Source organism: Cicer arietinum, chromosome 4, assembly GCF_000331145.2.
Source record: "Cicer arietinum cultivar CDC Frontier isolate Library 1 chromosome 4, Cicar.CDCFrontier_v2.0, whole genome shotgun sequence".
NCBI classification, from domain to species: domain Eukaryota; kingdom Viridiplantae; phylum Streptophyta; class Magnoliopsida; order Fabales; family Fabaceae; genus Cicer; species Cicer arietinum.
This window is the reverse complement of record NC_021163.2, coordinates 48,441,865-48,455,097: the sequence shown is the minus strand read 5'-3', so window position 1 is coordinate 48,455,097 and position 13,233 is coordinate 48,441,865. Positions and strand designations below refer to the sequence as shown.

General features: G+C 33.7%; 2 protein-coding genes and 1 long non-coding RNA gene across 3 annotated transcripts; all 3 read left to right on the top strand.

The window, feature by feature from the left end:
- Positions 1-5,289: 5,289 nt before the first annotated feature.
- On the top strand, positions 5,290-9,665 carry LOC101492979 (uncharacterized). The gene is made up of 5 exons (XM_004497776.1): positions 5,290-5,355; positions 6,134-8,298; positions 8,382-8,661; positions 8,778-8,882; positions 8,967-9,665. Exons 1-5 carry the CDS (start codon positions 5,290-5,292, stop codon positions 9,663-9,665), a joined length of 3,315 nt encoding a protein of 1,104 aa, XP_004497833.1.
- Positions 9,666-9,858: 193 nt separating this feature from the next.
- On the top strand, positions 9,859-10,782 carry LOC113786345 (uncharacterized). Its single transcript, XR_012162809.1, has 3 exons — positions 9,859-10,058; positions 10,167-10,581; positions 10,670-10,782. It is a non-coding gene; the product is annotated as an uncharacterized lncRNA (long non-coding RNA).
- Positions 10,783-10,808: 26 nt separating this feature from the next.
- Positions 10,809-12,154, top strand: LOC113786136 (uncharacterized). The gene is made up of 5 exons (XM_073367408.1): positions 10,809-10,935; positions 11,010-11,216; positions 11,291-11,389; positions 11,590-11,883; positions 12,059-12,154. Exons 1-5 carry the CDS (start codon positions 10,870-10,872, stop codon positions 12,152-12,154), a joined length of 762 nt encoding a protein of 253 aa, XP_073223509.1. The 5' UTR covers positions 10,809-10,869.
- The last annotated feature ends 1,079 nt before the right edge of the window (positions 12,155-13,233 follow it).

Here is a 13,233-nt window from a genome sequence, read left to right as displayed (position 1 = left end):
TTTGAAACATGCATTTTTGAGATAAAGTGTATGAGTCATTTAAAAGGCTATCAAATTCAATTTCTAATTTTTCACAATTAGGACATAGATCAGAAGTACTTACCTTTTCAATTTCTGATTTTGCCATGAGACATAGGTTGGCCTCTTCTTCCTTTTCTTGCTCTGAGGATGACTCGTCATCATCCCAAGTGATCATCATGGATTTGTTTTTGTATGGAAATTTTCTAGAGTTCCTTTTGTTGAAAGGACACTCAGTTTTATAGTGTCCCATCTTGTTGCATCCATAACAAGTTATTTGACTTTTGTCAATTTTTTCTTTTTGAGGAGGTCCTCTATTATGTCCTCTTCTGTTTAACATCCTCTGAATTTTTCTGGAAATCAGAGCGAGGTCATCCTCATCCTCAGACAGAGGATACTCTGTGTTTTCCTTTGTTATGACATCTTCATTCTTCTTGGAGGATGAGCTTTCTGTTTGGCTGGTTTTTAGAGCAAGCATTCTTCCCTTTTTGTTTGGTTTATCAGCCAACAACAATGGTTCATGAGCTCTTAGAGTTCCGACCAAATCTTTTAATTTCATGTTGGTCAAATCTCTTGCTTCTGTAATGGTAGTTACCATTGGCCTCCATTCTTTTGGTAAACTTCTTAGAATTTTTCTTATCCTTTCTTGAACGGAGTATACCTTTCCAAGAGATCTCAAGTTATTTAATATGATTGTTAACCTTGAGAACATTTGATCAATAGTTTCATCCTCCTTCATTTCGAATAGTTCGATATCTCTTACTCCCATGTCTATCCTTGCTTCATTTACATGGCTTGATCCTTCATGATGGATCCTTAGAGTATCCCAGAGCTCTTTAGCATTTTTGCATTCTTCAACTCTGTCATATTCTTCCCTGCTCAAAGCACACGTTAGAAATAAATGAGCTTTAGAGTTTAGGAGTACCTTTGCATTTTCATCAGCCGTCCATTATGCTTGAGGTTTCTCATCAGAGGTTGCATCTGCGTTGTTGGTTCTGATGACATGATCTCCATTTTCCACCACATACCATATGTTGTTGTCTTGTGATATGAGAAATAGCTTCATCTTACCTTTCCAGTGGTAGTAATCTGTACCATCAAAGTAGGGAGGTTGGCTGGATGATCCTCCTTCAGGAATGTACTTAGCTTTTGACATTTTTCTTTTTGGATCTTTTTCTCTTACATTGTTAGGTGTATTTTTTACAGAACCTTGCTCTGATACCAATTGATGGATCTAAATATCACTAGAAGGGGGGGTTGAATAGGGATTTTGCTGTTTAAAAATAATTTTCAAGTGATTTTAAAACTATCCTCTCACTGAGGATGGATTTTTTCAACCCTTTAGTTTTAACTTGAGCAAAAGAGTTAGAGAAGAATATGAGAGAGACACACACAATTTTATACTGGTTCACCCAAAGATGGCTACATCCAGTCCTCACACCCTTGTGAGATTTCACTAACTTTCAAACTGATCAACCTTGACGCTGAGGATGATTACAAACTGTGTATTCTTTAGCTTCACCAAGCTTACAATCAATTTTCAAATATTTCCAAGCTTCACTCACAAGGAAATTACAAAGTAGTATGAGAGTGATTGATACTTAATACTTTCTCAAAGGATATACAAAGATATAGTGTAAGATCAAAGAAAGTATGAAGTGAGGATGTGAATTGCTCTTGATAGCTTTAAGATGCTTGATCTTTTTGTGCAATTGTGTTGTGTGTTTTATGATGAAGAGCTTGCTGCATTTTATAGAGGTCCAAGCTCTTTGATGACCGTTGGAACTCATAACAAAAGATCCAAGGTTTTTCATCATAATTACTGCACTGCCATTCAGCTTGTTAGGCCAGGCAGAACCCATCCTCGCGTATGCAGGCCAGCTTCCTTGAAACTTGATCTTGAGATGTATTTGTCTATTCTCTTTTATCAAGAGTGCAAAGCTGTTTCTTTGACCATGTGCGCTGCAACCTTTTCAAAAAACTTTAAGGTCTAGGTTGATTTCAACTTTTGAGGTGATGTTGACAAGAGAGAAAAAGCCAACCTATTACATAGGACTGTCATACTCAGTCCGACGATCAGATCTGCTTTCACATGTGATCTTCCATTTTTGGCTTGTTTGAAGTTGCCTTTTGTTTACTTGACTTCTTCATGTATTAAAACGTGCAAGCCCAATAAATGATCTGATTTTAGCCTTTGCACATGCTTGATGGGTTGCTTTCAACTTTGATGAACCATCTTCAGCCTAGTCTATCATCCTCTTAGACTTAGATCTAGTTGCTCTTGTCCTTTTCCTTTTGGCCTTCTAACTTCTTTATTTCAAATACTTTTACTTATTCATTCTTTGACTTTATTGAGCATTTCTTTAATGAATAAAAGCATTTGTACTGGTGAGGTCACAACTTGGGCAGATCTGGAGTTTTTCCACTTTGCAGACCATCCTCACGTGGTTCATCTTTATCATTTTCCATCCTCACGTGGTTTTCCATCCTCAGGCCTGAATCATATTTTCCTTCTTTTTGCCTTAATGATTAATAACCTATTATCTTATATGAATACACTCAAGAGCACATGTTAGTCATTAACCAAAATCATAATCTCTTAAGTAATTTTGTTATCATTAAAATCATTTGAGAGATTTTGTCTCAACACTAATAAAGACCTTTCTGATTATTTTGTTACAAAGAATGTTCGATGGCCTTAAAATTTGCAACTCTCCTTGTAGGGATCGTAGTGACTTTAAGTCGAAAGACAATTCACTATGGTCACATGAGAATCACTAACGACACTTACACAACAATTATGTAGCATAAATATTAATCCTAATACACTACAAGAATTTTTGAAGTTTGCGACACTTGGCCTGCGACGGTTCTGAAATAACCGCCCTCACCACCACATTGAGACGGTTCCTAGGGCGGTTTTCGTCAACCGCCGCCACCATACCACCATATAAAGCACGCGATTTTCACCCTCACCACCAGTTTGCGACGGTTCTTGGGGCAGTTTTAATCAACCGTCGTCGTTTAGGGCAATAAACCTCTCTTGTGTTTCGTTTTCCAGATTTTGTAATTTCATTTCTCACTCCCGCGTGTATTCCTTTCTTAGCCCCGCGCACATCCTTCCTCAACCCTAAAATTTCCGAAAAACCCCCAAATCTCTCAACCTCTGTCAACCCTAAAACTTTTGAAGGAAACGAAATCGAAGACAAACGAAATCTACTCTGTAAAAGAAGGTGATTTATCATCTTAGAAACAAAATCAAATCTTGCAAAGGTAATCATTTCGTTCCATTTAACCGTTTAGTTCCAGATTGATTTGTTTGCATTTAATGGATAAACTGAAGTAAATAACATATGTTAGTGATTGGTTTGTTTGAGATTGATTTGTTTGTATTTGAAACTAGTTTACAGATTGATTTGTTTCCATTTAAAACTAGTTACAATTGGTTTGTTTCCAGATTGATTTGTTTGAAGTAAAGAAGTTGATTTGTTTGCATTTAAAACTAGTTTTCAGATTAATTTATTGATGATTGGTTTATTGATTGAATTAGTTTCCAGTGACAGTGCTTCTTCGTGCCCCTCTCCGGTGACGGCGCTGCTTTCAGCCTCTCTCTGGTGACGGTGCAACATAACACTTCTCCATCGACGCCGCAACATAAGACAATAGGTAAGATAATTTTATTATGTAAAAGCTGATAGAGTTATATAGAGATATACATGTCGTATTTATTCTGCACGTGTTAAATACGCAAGGCTATTTATGCCATGTTGGCAGCTTCTGTTATAGTCAGTTATGCCATGCCAGCGTTGGTAGTTAAAGCTCTACCTTCATCATCTTGTATATATACTTACCTCTATAAAAATCTTAAATCAATGAATATTTAATCAAAATGTTGCAGAGCAACACTTCAATGAATTCTATCAGTAGATGCTTCAGATAATAGTGCCCCATTTTTTATGGATCTCAAATGAACAATAATTCCACCCATGTTGCTGAACTGATATATTTGACCTTATCCCTTGTTTAGATTGTAATGTAAATAATTTATTTATTTACCTTAAGAAATTGAACACAGCGTTACATTTCAAAATCAAGTTATTTGCTCACTGCATCTACAAAGCTAGTAACTTGTTTGTAGTTTCAACTTAGGGAATAAAGTGATATAGTAAAGATTTGAAATAGTCAGAATGATTTCTATATCATTTTCCTCTCATGATTATCTTCTATTCCCTAGTCCATGTTATTGTTTGATCAAGTTCCTTCATGAAAAACTAAAAACACCACTTTCTTTCTCAGTAGAATGAAAGAAAATTTCAGACTGCCTTGTTTTGCATAGTGTTATCAAAATTCAGCATGGACAATTTTTTTCTTCCCTTTTTTGTACTAAAGGTATTTGAGTGCTATGTTCTACACTTTGAGTGCTAAATTCTGCACTTTCAGTTCTAAGTTAAGTTTTTATGGAATTGATTTTTGAGTGCTAAATTCTGCACTTTCAGTTCTAAGTTTTTATGAAATTAATTTTATTCAAAACAATTTGTGCCAAACATAAGTTCGGCATAGGAACAGAAGTTACCTATTGGTGTCAATCATGCTGGAGAGTGTTTGGTGTTAGTTTTCATTTAGTTATTTTAAAATACAAGAGTAAAGATTGATTTTCATGGTAAGATACAAGTTAAATTATATTTTTTTTAAAGGACAGATTTAGAGATGAGATTGGAAAATGAGTAACTTTGATTCCACTTAACTGTTTAGTTCCATTTTTTTTTGCGCGCCAAGTGTTATCTTAATTTTGAAATTAATCATAATGAATGAAAAGAATCACACACAAATTTGGTCTAAAATATAAATAGATTAGTGATTGGTTTGTTTGAGATTGGTTTGTTTGTTTTTAAAAACAATTTCTAGATTGATTTGTTTGCATTTGAAACTAGTTTACAGATTGATTTGTTTGCATTTAAAACTAGTTACAATTGGTTTGTTTCCAGATTGGTTTGTTTGAAGTAAAGAAGTTGATTTGTTTGCATTTAAAACTAGTTTTCAGATTGGTTTGTTGATAATTGGTTTATTGATTGAATTAGTTTCCAGTGACAGTGCTTCTTCGTGTCCATCTCCGGTGACGGCGCTGCTTTCAGCCTCTCTCTGGTGACGGTGTAGCGTAACACTTCTTCATCGACGGCGCAACATAACACAATAGGTAAGATAATTTTATTATGTAAAAGCTGATAAAGTTATATAGAGATATACATGTCGTATTTATTCTGCACGTGTTAAATGCGCAAGCCTATTTATGCCATGCTGGCAGCTTCTGTTATAGTCAGTTATGCCATGCCGGCATTGGTAGTTAAAGCTCTACCTTCATCATCTTGTATATATACTTACCTCTATAAATAGTCGGAATGATTTCTATATCATTTTCCTCTCATGATTATCTTCTATTCCCTAGTTCATGTTATTGTTTGATCAAGTTCCTTCATGAAAAACTCAAAACACCACTTTATTTCTCAGTAGAATGAAATAAAATTTCAAACTGCCTTGTTTTGCATAGTGTAATCAAAATTCAGCATGGACAATTTTTTTCTTCCTTTTTTTGTACTAAAGATGTTTGAGTGCTAAGTTTGAGTGTTATGTTCTACACTTTGAGTGCTAAATTCTGCACTTTCAATTCTAACATTTGTTTGCATTTAATGGATAAACTGAAGTAAATAACATACGTTAATGATTGGTTTGTTTGCTTTTAAAAATAATTTCTAGTTTGATTTGTTTGTCGAGTACTATATACCTGTATACCTGGTCTAGTTCTATATTTTGAATGTTTATCGAGTACTATTTTCTATGAGTATGAGGTTGTTATGTTTTGTTCCTTTATGCCTAGTGAATCTATTATGTTTAAGGTCAATCTTTTTTTTGTTCTAAGTTGAATTATGTTCTTTCTGTGTCAAAATAACATATGTTAATTTTCTTTATAGAAATGGATAAATCATGGATTAAGAAGCCACACACATCAGATGAATATGATCAAGGGATAAAGGAATTTATTAATTTTGCCTTTCGAGATGAATTATAAAATGGAAAAATAATATGTCCTTGTAAACGTTGTGGTTTCAAAAAACCGCAGAGTAGAAGTGTAATGTATGATCACTTAAAGTGCAAACCATTTCCAAAGGGATACACCCTTTGGGTACATCACGGAGAGTCCATAGGAGAAACTAGTACTATCTCACCTATTAGTATTTCTAATATAGTTCAAGACACAGTTGTCGTTGATGATCAAATGCAGAACATGATTAACGATGCTTTTGGAGTCGAAGTTCATGCAAATGAAGTACCCATTGAATCAAATGCAGAGAAGGAGAAAAATGCAAGTCAACAAAGGTATGAAGAGGCCAAAGAGTACTATGAACTAAGTAGAGAAGGAGAAAAACCTTTGTATGAAGGGTGTGTTAAATATTCAAGACTATCTTTTTTGGTAAAGTTGTATCACATCAAATGTTTATGTGGAATGACTAATAAAGCCATGACAATGGTTTTAGAGTTATTAAAAGATGCATTTGAATTTGCAAATATACCAAATTCATTCTATGAAGCCAAGAAAACAATCACCAAGCTTGGTTTAAATTATGAAAAAATCCCTGTTTGTCCGAATAATTGTATGCTTTATTGGGGTAATAAAGAAGATGAAGAAAAGGAGACCTGCAAAATTTGTAACACTTCGAAATGGAAATCAAAAGCAAAAGTTGGTGCAGTTGGAGTGTCTGGTGATGGCAATAATCGAAAGAAAGTTCCTGCAAAAGTTCTTCGCTATTTTCCATTAAAACCACGGTTACAAAGATTATTTTTGTCGTCAAAGTCGGCCGAGGATATGAGATGGCATGCAAATGATAGTAAGAATGATGGAATGTTGAGGCATCCTAGAGATTCTGAAGCATGGAAACATTTTGACTTGACACACCCTTGGTTTGCATCAGACCCGCGAAATGTGCGTCTTGCATTAGCTAGTGATGGTTTTAATCCTTTTGGTATGATGAGTACAAATTATAGTATTTGGCCAGTTATTCTCATTCCATACAACACTCCTCCATGGGTGTGCATGAAACATACATCTTTTATAATGTCAATGATAATTCCCGGTAAAAAAATGCCAGGAAATGATATTGATGTCTATTTACAACCTCTAGTAAAAGAATTAAAGGAGTTATGGACAACAGGTGTCGATACATACGATTCTTTTAAAAAAGAGATGTTCACATTACATGCAACTTTGATGTGGACAATTAATGATTTTCTGGGGCTGGGTACACTTTCTAGATGGAACACTTACACTGGACTTGCTTGCCCATCGTGTAACATTGACTATACTCCTCGTCGTCTTCCTCATAGCAAAAAATGGTGTTTTATGGGTCATCGTCGTTTTCTTGATCAGAGACATAGATTTAGATTGAACAAGGTTCGCTTTGATGGTCAACAAGATATGCGTGGTCCAGCGAAAATGTTATTTGGGCTTCAAATTCTTGAACAGGTTCAAAATATTGATGTCACATTTGGTAGAAAGCCAGATAAAGAAAGGCCAGGAAAAAGAATATGTGGTGGACGACCTACACAAGGTGTCAATCAACAATGGAAAAAGAAAAGCATATTCTTTGAACTTCCATATTGGAAGGATAATCTTCTGCGCCACAATCTTGACATGATGCATATTGAGAAAAATGTGTGCGATAATATCATATTTACTTTGCTAAATGATAGCACAAAAAGTAAAGATCATCTTAATGCAAGAAAAGACCTTAAAGCTATGGGCATAAGACCTGACCTTTGGCCCAATGAAAATGGAAGAATTTCTCCAGCAGTCTTTACTCTGACTACTAATGATAAGAAGAGATTTTTAACAACTTTAAAGAATATCACTGTGCCTGATGGTTATTCAAGCAACATTTCTAGATGCATTGACATGGAAAATCTTAAGTTGAATGGAATGTTGAAGAGTCATGATTGTCACATATTGATGGAACAACTTCTACCGTTAGCCATTCGAGCAACATTACCTGATGATGTTTCAGCTATAATGATTGAGTTTTGCTCACTTTTTAGACAATTATGCAGTAAAGTATTGAATGTTGATGATTTGGAAAAATTGCAAAATCAGGTTGTCCTCACTTTATGCCACATGGAAATGATATTTCCTCCCTCATTCTTCACTGTTATGGTTCACTTGGTTGTTCACCTTGTTGAAGAAGTTAAACTTGGAGGTCCTGTTCATTATCGATGGATGTATCCTGTTGAAAGGTAAAATATGCGTGTTCTTGTTCCTTCAATAATTAGTAGTTGACAATTTTGTTCTAACTAATATTATTTTGGTTCAATAATAGGTACTTAGGAATACTTAAATCGTATGTACGTAATAAAGCACGACCAGAAGGGTCTATTGCAGAAGGATACCTTGTACAAGAGATTCTTACATTTTGTTCAAGGTATATAGAAAACATTGAGACTAGATGGAATCAACTTGGTCGTGTAGATGATGAGCCTATTAATGAGATACAAACTGACTCACGTGTAGCTGAATTATTTCCTAGAGTTGGAAAATCGGTTGGTGGTTCTTCATACTACACCCTTACACCAATTGAAAAGTTACAGGCTCATAGACACGTTTTAACAAACTGCATCATAGTTGACTACTATCTAAGGTAAGTAATTTTATTATATTTGTATTATTTACCACTAAGTTTTTTTTCCTATACATCTAATTTGAAATAACCAAATAGGCAATACAAAAGTATTATTCGAAGCCAATGAGGAGTGGTGCAAGGAGTACTTCTGAGGTAGACAAGAAGGTTCATAGAGAGTTTCCTCATTGGTTCTGCAATCGTGTTAGTGTTCATGACAAAATTGGTGATTGAGTTGCTTTGATTTTTAATAAGAATGTGACTAATTGTATATTTTATGGTGTTCAGATTTGCAACAATCTCGACAACATTAGTGGATCAGATAAAAATATTCTCATTAGTCTTGCTCAAGGTCCTTCTGATAAAGTTAGAAGGTTTACTGCATTTAATGTCAATGGATTCAAATTTCGAACATTGGCACGAGATAATTTATTAAAAACTCCAAATAGTGGAGTTTTTGGCATGTTCGGAACACGAAGTTACTCAAGCAATAGTGATGCCCAAATGAGATTTGGAGGAGTGCCTTACTATGGAAGATTGATAGATATCATTGAGCTTTCCTATGATGGCTTCAAAGTGCCCATGTTTCAATGCAAATGGGCGAATACCACAAATCTAAGAGGCATTAAGACAGATAAGTTGGGTTTTACCTCTATAAATTTTACAAGACTAATACATACTGGGGAGCATGAAGATGATGAGCCATACATTAAAGCGTCAGAAGCTCAAATGGTTTATTATGTGGATGATGAAAAGGAACAAGGATGGAGCATACCTATTCATTTAAAGCCACGGGACTTGTATGACATGGGTGGAGATGATGAAATTATGGCACCCATTGAACCATACCCATCTCAAAATTTGGAACACACTTTTTCTAATGAAACCACACATATACAATTGGCAAGAATGACTACAGATGATGATCCTGAAACTTCAACTTTTAATGATGATTTTGATGACAACAATCATGATATGAATTTATGATTGTTAATAATTCTTGTTTGTTGTTTATGACATGGTACTCTTCAATCTATGTTATTTTTTTACTACTTTCTTTTACTGTTGCATTGTGTTTGATGTGCTCATTTTTGTTATTGTGTTCATTTTTGTGTTTAGCTATTTGAAAATCCTATTTGTTTGACATCTTTGAAAATCCTATTTGTTTAGCTATTTGCATTAGTCTAACTTGGTTGTCATCAATGTTTGCAGTGTAAGTGTGCTTGGAGTCTCAATCTTGTGAACTAAATGGAATCATCATATGAGGATATTCGACGCAAAACAATGGAAGAGAATAAAAAAAGGATGGAGGCTCTCAATCTAACTCATCTCTCTCAATCCCTTCACAAATCTTCTTCCACCATTTCAAAAACCTCACCGGTTAGTAATAACTAAAAATACTAAAATTACAAAATGTTTCTTAATCGTATTATATGTTGATTTTTATTTATTTACATTAATAATAAATGATTGTAGCATTTCATGAAGGGTCGGCCAAGGCTTATACTACCAGGAGATCTTGAAGTAACCAAAATGAAGCACTTGCGGAGACATGGTTTACAACCAACGTTCCAAGCGATAGAACCACTACCATCTCCGATAACAACACCACCAACTGCAGTGCAACCGACAAATCCACCACCTTCTCAAGCACCACCTTCTCAAGAGACAACATCGCTAGTTGTGCAAACGATAGAACCACATCTTTCTCCGGTGACAACAACACCAACTACTGTGCAAGCGACATAAGCAACACCTTCTCAGGTGACAACACCAAGATCAGTGCAAGAGACAGAAGCAATACATTTCCAAGAGACATACTCTCACTCTGAAGATGTGGTAGAAGATGAGCTAGAAATTTCTCAAACAAGGAATTCTACATTTTGGGATGTAGAAGTTATTAGTATGTTATCTAATGTCTAATTATATTTATAAAATTTAATTGTTTTACATGATTGCAATATGACATATTTCATTGACTTATGTATTAGATGAGGCGGGACATATTTCAAAGACACGCTTAAGGGTATCAGACGTGCTTGAAGCTCCTCCTAATGTTAGCAGAATAATAACTAGATGGAATTCAAATGGGCAACTGGTAGGAAACTAGTTAGGCGGTAGAGTATCAGCTGCTGGTTTGTTAGGCGGTTTTTTGGGTGAAATTGCAAGGAAGTTTAAGGATTTTCCTATAATGTACGACAATTGGAAACTAGTTCCATCGACAAGAAAAAATGAAAATTTTAAGGATAAAATACAGGTATCAATTATAAACAACTAAATATTCTTTATTGTTTTGATTGTAAACTAATTTTTTTTTTATGATTATGCTAGTCAAAATTTGTTGTTGATGATGAAGACAACAAAAAATATATCCTTTCAAGCCTTGGAAAGAAATGGCAAGATGCACGATGTAGGTTGTTTAAGAAATTTTATAAGTGGGATCTTTCTTTGGAGGAAAATCTACAATATTATCCACGTTCTATTAATGAAGACCATTGGACTATTTTTGTCCAATACAGGCGTAAGACAGATACAATGGTAACTATTCTTTTGTTGCGTTGTCATTTGTTTTCTATTGTTTAGTTTTTTTATGTCATTTGTTATCATTGCAGGAGAAGGCTGATAAAAATGCTGCAAATAGAGAAATGTATTCAATTTGTCATAAAAAGTCTGATCGGTCATTTGTCAACGACGAAGCCAAGGAAAAATATGTAACTGTAAATAATAGAAGTGTTATGTAATTGTAACTATTTGTTATTGACCACCTTGTAAATCAAAGATGCAACTGTTAGTTTTGGTAATAGTGAGTTGCAAAGCTATAAAATTACTTCTTTGTTTGGTAATAGTGAGTTGCAAAGTTAGATATTTCTGTTACAGAGAGGAATTTAGTTTGCTTTATTTGTTTGCGCAGAAACAATTGCAAGCTGAAATTGGGAAGACTCATTCTCCAAATGAAGCATTTGTTAATGTGTTTGGAAAAGAACATCCTGCATATGTTCGTTGTATGAGACTTGGAATAACACCGTCACAAATTACTACATCTACTTCTCACTCTGTAAGATCAATTTCTTCCTCTAAAGCTAATGAAAAGATGGAGAAAATGCAAGTTGAAATTGATAGGCTTAAGAAAAGAGATTCTGAAGTTGATATGTTGAAGGAGCAAATTGCTTTCTTGATGCAAATGCAAAATTCTAGAGACAAACAGGTAAAATTGTTTTCATAGCAAACCTATTTAAAAATCTTGTGAGAACTTTTTGTCTTTGATTAAAAATATCAATTGTGTAAAGATTTCTTACAGCTATAAGAGAAATTTAGTTAATTAGTTTTGACAATATTTATCAATATTCATTGAGGTTAATATATACTTTTTTTTTCTTCAGGCAATGGACATAGAATCGCCAATAGATGGTAGACGTTCATCTAAGTCCAGCCACCAACCTGATGATCGTGGAACAACATCATTAAGGACTAATTAGATATTTGGATGAACTTCTAAGTTTGATGGAGTTGTTTTGTATTGTTAGCTACTCCACTAATGTTTTGAATATTTAAACTACTTTATTTATTGTTTTAGTTAACTTCAATGTATGAATTGGTGTTATTTCTTTTGAAAAAATTATATAAATTAGATTTAGGTACAATAGTTATTAATTATGTATTTAAATTATGTGGATGGTATTTATGAATATTTTTTTATTTTAATTTGATTAAAAATAGGAAAAAAATTGTATCATATTTTTTTATTTTAAATTATTAGGTTTGCGACGGTTCAAACTGCCTCAAAATAAATATAGCGACGGTTGATAATTGTCGTAATTGTGCAGAAATAACTAAATTTGAGTTTGTTTTAGCGACGGTTCTAACTGTCGCAAAGTGTATTTAGAGGCGGTTGGGAACCGTCGCAAACTTTGGCAAACGCTTTTTTTAACCGCCGCAAAGCGTTTTTTTTCTTGTAGTGATATTTCTACCTATGTGATGATTTGATATGTTATATCCATAACCTGTGAAATATGGTCATTAGTCTACTCACATGATAATATCGATGTATTATTATCGTCTTAATTAACAATAATATTTTGATTATGGATACATTAAAAATAGTGTTTCTTATGTTAAATAGGATCTCGCAATCAAGTCACACTTAATGTTCTTTTAAATCGATTATTTATTCTAAGAACTTTATTATTATATGGTTAATAATATAATAAATTGTGCCTTGTTTATATAACCAAAATTAAGTATATGATTTAAATTAATGATATCAATAATAATATATTTAAAATAAATTAGGGCTAGATCTTACACCAACAAATACTTCCCAATTAATCTATAATTCATATTTCCTATTGATGTCAATCATCTACTTGTTACTAATAAGAATCATTATCATCGATGATAAATAATATTCTTTTCTCCTAATTAGTTACCTTCAATTGTCATGCAAAATAATCAATTAGAAAAAGCATAAAAAACCAACAGACTTGTAACTAAATACCGATTAAAATACGAAATTTGGTTATAGTTATACCAAATTCTGCTTACCAATTAATCCTAG

What these genes read in the sequence shown, in the direction of transcription:
- LOC101492979 (XM_004497776.1), top strand. Translation starts at nt 5,290, where the DNA reads ATGCGCAAGCCTATTTATGCCATGCTGGCAGCTTCTGTTATAGTCAGT. An exon ending in GTTATGCCATGCCGGCATTG is followed by an intron (nt 5,356 to 6,133) that starts GTAGTTAAAGCT and finishes AAAAAACCGCAG; the next exon opens with AGTAGAAGTGTAATGTATGA. An exon ending in AGTTACAGGCTCATAGACAC is followed by an intron (nt 8,662 to 8,777) that starts GTTTTAACAAAC and finishes ATAACCAAATAG; the next exon opens with GCAATACAAAAGTATTATTC.
- LOC113786136 (XM_073367408.1), top strand. Translation starts at nt 10,870, where the DNA reads ATGTACGACAATTGGAAACTAGTTCCATCGACAAGAAAAAATGAAAAT. An exon ending in ATTTTAAGGATAAAATACAG is followed by an intron (nt 10,936 to 11,009) that starts GTATCAATTATA and finishes TGATTATGCTAG; the next exon opens with TCAAAATTTGTTGTTGATGA. An exon ending in AAAATTCTAGAGACAAACAG is followed by an intron (nt 11,884 to 12,058) that starts GTAAAATTGTTT and finishes TTTTTTCTTCAG; the next exon opens with GCAATGGACATAGAATCGCC.